Source organism: Hippoglossus hippoglossus, chromosome 7 (genome assembly GCF_009819705.1).
Source record: "Hippoglossus hippoglossus isolate fHipHip1 chromosome 7, fHipHip1.pri, whole genome shotgun sequence".
NCBI lineage: Eukaryota > Metazoa > Chordata > Actinopteri > Pleuronectiformes > Pleuronectidae > Hippoglossus > Hippoglossus hippoglossus.
In genome coordinates, this window is record NC_047157.1 from 9501059 (window position 1) to 9506589 (window position 5531).

General features: G+C 41.4%; 1 protein-coding gene across 4 annotated transcripts in view; it reads left to right on the forward strand.

The window, feature by feature from the left end:
* The window catches only part of LOC117765314 (helicase ARIP4-like), a 70231-nt gene that overhangs the window by 48418 nt on the left and 16282 nt on the right, over positions 1-5531 (forward strand). For all 4 annotated transcript variants that reach the window (XR_004614551.1, XR_004614553.1, XR_004614552.1 and 1 more), the window contains 3 exons: positions 1123-1366; positions 2945-3078; positions 3936-4109. Coding sequence is in view for 1 of the 4 variants with exons in the window: in XM_034591768.1 (XP_034447659.1) it covers positions 1123-1366; positions 2945-3078; positions 3936-4109 (552 nt within the window). In the remaining 3 variants the exon portion in view is untranslated. The remainder of the gene's footprint in view (positions 1-1122; positions 1367-2944; positions 3079-3935; positions 4110-5531) is intronic.

Here is a 5531-nt window from a genome sequence, read left to right on the forward strand (position 1 = left end):
CTGGACCAGCCTACATATTTCTCTGTGTGTAAGTTATGTATATGTTGATCTATGTTCTTCTGTGAACATTCGTCCCTCTGGAATGTGTGTGTGCATTCATGTGTGTCTGCATCGTGTTTGTGTCCTGTTTTGTGTCCTGTCTTGAGTCCTGTCTTGTGTTTCGTAAGCCGTCCATATTTATGATCCAGCTCTTACATAAGCCTCAGATCTAGTTCAGTGTGTCTCTGGCAGAACAACTGAGAGGAGGAGGAGGAGGAGGATGAGAGAAGACGAAGAAGGTGTAAGTGAAATCCAGGCTGATTGAGGGTAGAACAAAGAGATTGTTAAAGATCAGAACAAAGACAAAGATCAGAGTTATAGCTGCAATTCATTACTTTATACTTTGGCTTAGTTTGATGATGAAGAGGAGTATGGTTTTAAAAATTCAGTTTAGTTAAATGTGATTTGAATCAATGTGAAAACATTAATGCTCACAGGCTGCAGCTGACAACAGCAATGGAATGCGCTGAACAAGTTTAATGGAAGCTTCCATTTCAGGCACAGTAAACAAGAGAGAGAGAGAGACTGTTTGTGTCTCATACACACCTCAAAGTGACAAAAGTGTGAACAGTGAGTGATAGTGGAAAAATAACACAGTGCTGATCCAGTCAAACTGGCTGCTTGATTGGTTGGGAGGAACTACATCTTTAACTTGTGGTTGTTCACCACCACATAATGATTGTATTTTATGATTTATTACTCACGGGGATAATTTATAGGTGTGTGACTGGAAGTTCAATCAGTTCTCGGTGGCAGTGGACGGCCACAGGAATGCTCATCATTAATCAAATGACACAACTATACTCACCCACCCGGCCTTAAAGACGAGGGGGAGGTTCTGGATGTTCTACTTTAGATTTTTTTGGGGGGGTAGAAATAAACCCTGTTATAAAGGTCACACAGCTATTGGGACTTTGACGTTGAAATGTTCCATTCAGATCCACGTCTACCAGGGCCCATACCGCATCATTCCACCAAGTTTAGTGGAAATCCGCTCACTTGTTTTCGTGTAACCTCGCTTACAAACCAACAAACAGACATGGATGGAGGTAATAACCATTATTTCTTCTCTTCCTCTGACAGACCAGTCCCACAGCGCCCCCTTCAGCTCCGAGAATGAGGCTCAGGGAGGCGACCCAATTGTGTGGCAGTGCACTCCTCCCCCATCTACCTCACCTTTGGGGGAGGCGCCAGCCCACCCTCCCCCCTACCAGCCAGCATCCAGACCCCGATCCAGGCCGGCTAGCCAAAGCCCCTCCCCTCCCTCCGCCCTGATGGGAACCAAGAAGAGAAGCTCCAAACCGGCGCACATGAGACGCAACATCAGGTACTGAACTCGACATCCTCACTTCAGCTCTAATGGTTGTGCTAGTCAGACACTTTTAAATAATGATTTCAAATGCAACCATTAGCCCACCATCGTCAGCGTTAGATGTTGACTTCAATATACATCATTAGAAAAAGAAAAAGATTCCCTGTCTGGTTGTTACTGTGACATGTCGTCAGAACGATATTGTTTGTGTGTATGAAACAACCGAGAATACAAAGTAATTCAATTTTGTATCCGCTTACTGGGCCAGAAAAAACTAATAACATTTGAGTTTCAACTTTCTTAAACAACTTTCCAAAAATTTGTCTGACTTTTGCCTGACAAGTAGTAACCAGTCAACCTTAAGATCAATGGGATTATTACACAATCCTCTGAGTATGTTACTGCTACGGTGCAGAGAAAAATAACATTCACTCAGCCCAGTGACCACATATTATATCAACATTGTAACAACACCCATTGTTGGCTGGAAAGTGGGATTTACAACGAATAAGTTGAGGACAGGCCAATTCCTTCTAAGATCTATCAGTGATTACACATGTGCTTCGCCTGCTGCGTCAGTCCTCCGGCTGCCAGCGGCCATGATATGCTGTTGCTCAACCTCAACTATGCTGTTGCTTTTACATAACAGCTTCTTAAGAATAATATCAAACATGTGTGTCAGAGTTGCAAGCTCCGGCTCTGTCGATGATACAATATTTAACTATTTGTGTCTGTAAGTGTAAAAATGAGATACAAGGTTCTTGTCTGTCACTATTACTAGCGTTGTTCAATTCAATTTCATCCAAAGTGGTACACATGAATATCTTTTCCAGAATTTCAAAAGTGATTGATTTGTCTAAAGCCTTTCTCTAATGAAACCGTCCAGCTGTCAAAATTATGGCAGCATAGGCTACTACAACTACAATTACTACGACAGACTACTACTAACACTACGACTACTACTTCTACAACAACTACGACAATGACATCCACCCCCACTACTACTAATAATAATAATGATATTATTGACATAATTGACGTAACTTAACAAAATTCCTTTATTTGTGGGAACTGATATATATCTAAATTTGAGGGAACCTAACTTCTAACAATGTACAAAAGTCATCCTACAAGCCCACAATAAACTGTTCCTTTTTTTTCTCTTACTAAAGTAGCTTAGAACAAGTACATTCATTTTGATATAGTATTAAACTGTCACGCATCAATTTTTGCCAACTACGAAGCTAAATGTTTTTGCTAGAGCTAGTTGCTAATGTTATTAGCAGTTTGGTGCAGGGCAGGTAGTGAACAACCAGGCTATTTTACTTTTGAAGCTAAAAGTGACTGGTAGCTCCTCGGAGCTTAAGTGATTATTCTGTGGGTTCACATGGCTCACACCTTTCAAATTACACAGATATTTGATTCTCTGATTCCCTGTAGTTATTAACACAGTTGTAAAGAATGCACTGTTCGATATGCCATGGTCGTCATCATCATATTAATGTATTTTCAATGGAACCCATGCGTCTCCCTAACCTTTAACACAGATCCTGGGACAGTTGATGAAACCAAACATATTTTATTCTTTTGTAGGAAGTTACTGAGGGAGCATCAATTGGAGGCCGTGACCAAAGTCGTCCAGCAGGAGGAGCTGGAGAGAAGGCGACGTCTGGACCAGCAGAGAAAACCGGATTTCCCCTTACCGCTGCTGCCTGAATACACAACTGGTGAGAGCGAAAATCCTAATCCACAAAAATACTTACATAAATGCTGACGGCAGCCACTGGTCGATACGATACAAAGCCTTTAACTTTTCACTTTTACGCCCTGCATCCTGAGTTCCCAATCCTAACTGTTAGCAAAGTACAAACCACAAGATCACCTATCAAACATGTTGCTTTAAAGGGATAGTTCACCCAAATAGATAATTCACTCATTATCTACTCAACCCTATGCTGATGGAGGGGTGGGTGAAGTGTTTGAGTACACAAAACACTTCTGGAATTTCAGGGGTAAACGGAGTAGTAGCCGAATCCAATACAACTGAAGATATTAGGGACTTTTCTCCATATTGCTCCTGTGGTGTCATCCAAGTGTCCGCAAGCCCCAACATTCATATTTGACTCGAAACGATGTCATCTACAGCATGTTTTAAAACCTAAATGTCCGCTAATAACTTCTGACGAGGTTCATTCAGGGAGGAGTCCAATATGAATGTCGGGCATTATGGCGAGCATTATGGAGGCATGTTAGGTTTTTTTTCAGTTGTTTCTTTACATCTGAAGATAAGTCCCTAATATCTTCAGTTGTATTCGATTTGGCTGCTACACTGTTTACCTCTGAAACTCCAGAACTGTTTTGTGGACTCAAACACTTCACCCACCCCTCCAATATAATTTTTGGGTGAACTATCCCTTTAATCTTAGGAGAAGGTTTTATCCAGCTTCAGAATTGTCTTTTATAATATCACATCATATCCTATATCTTATCACACTTCAGTACATGGTCATTCATTGTCAAATGTCCTGTGACGGTCAGGTTACTCTCTGTTAATGCTGCATTGTGTTACTCTCCATCTCTCCAGGCGATGTAGCCAAGCATGTGTCCTCAGCATCGGCATCGACGGTATCCCAGCACGACGTGAAGTCCGCCGCACAGGCACTGATCTGCCTGGACTCCAGCAGCACTGGCATCAGCGAGGAGGACAGCAAGACTCACGCACATGACTCTGTGACCAGAGAGCACAGACACAAGACAGGTGAGACACAGATTCTTCCCAGAACACAAACACAAACGGGCAGCTTCCCTCAAACATTTTTATAACTCAATTGTCATGTGTGTAAAGATACTTCATAAAATCACGATGTGGCTGAAAGTCAAGAATGATTATCTGAAAGGATGATTCTTTATTTATTTGACACTGTTCAGAAAGATGAGGTCCTGGCTCAGGCCCTGTATATTTCCAAAAATTATCAAAATTACAGCAGATCCCCAAGCTGTATTTGTTTAAGTATAAACACTAGTGATGAGGTGAGGAGCCGGAGCCCTTCACACTGCAGGTCTCTCGCCCAGATTGCCCTCTGACCTTTTTTGAATATGCAAGTGGGCCAGTAAGTCAGACGTCTGTGGGAGGTCATGAAAGCAGATAGGGACACGGAGCTGTGAAGTCTATTTATCATCCACTATGTATGTTCTCAGCTGTCTGCATAGCAGGGCAAAGCCTAAAGTAATCTACATGCTAGTTCTTCACACCTCTAATCAGCACAGCATGAGCTCTGGTGCAACATGTGAAGAGTTTAGAGACGCCAGGCGTTGGGAGGTTTTCAGAATCGGGTTTATGCCAAGTAGGTTTACACATACAATGAATTTTTCTGTGGTGTGTTTGTGCAAGTGTTAATATAAAAAATATATGTAAAAATATTATAAACACCAGGGACGGGATTGTGCAATACCCTCGAGAATGGATTGTGCAAAGTAGAGTTAGTCTGTTATTGGCCACAGGAAGTTGAAGTGTTTTGGTTTCAGGTTTTTGGTTTCAACAAAAGGATAGTTCAAGTGTTTTTCAGCCAGGTAACAGTCCAACAGACGTCCAGACCTTCAAAGACCATGAGAGGTTTTCACAGGACAGAACAGAAACGGCTTCTGGGCTTTCAATCAAATGTTTCTGCTCTTAAACAACAGTGCTTTTAGCAGAACATTCCTGAAGTGAGGTTAAATTTAGGTTTTTGGTAGAATCATCAATTGTCCCATGGGACTATGTTTAAACTCAAACAAAGGGGTTGCACAATGTGCAATTATAAAATTATGAAACAAATATTTTTATTTTGCTTTTTAAAAGCTGAAGTTTAAAGTCCAATTCTTTGCCCCGGGGCACATCAGGGATTCACCGAGGGAACGATGTATCAAAGGGAAACATCACTCCAACTTTTTAAGTAGTTTGCCTGTGTCTAGTGGAAAATTCACATCTCTAAAGCATCAGTCTCTTTGAGATTAAGCAAAGCAGCACTTAATCGCCTCATGACAGCCATGCATTTATTAAATTACATACTCTGTTTCACATTTCTTTCTGAGCCCACGGGTCTGAAAAATCCGGCTCATTAAAAGACCAAAGCTTGAATTAGATTGAATTTCGAGACAAAATCAGTGGATGAAGAAAAAATAAAACCAAACATCAATTCGA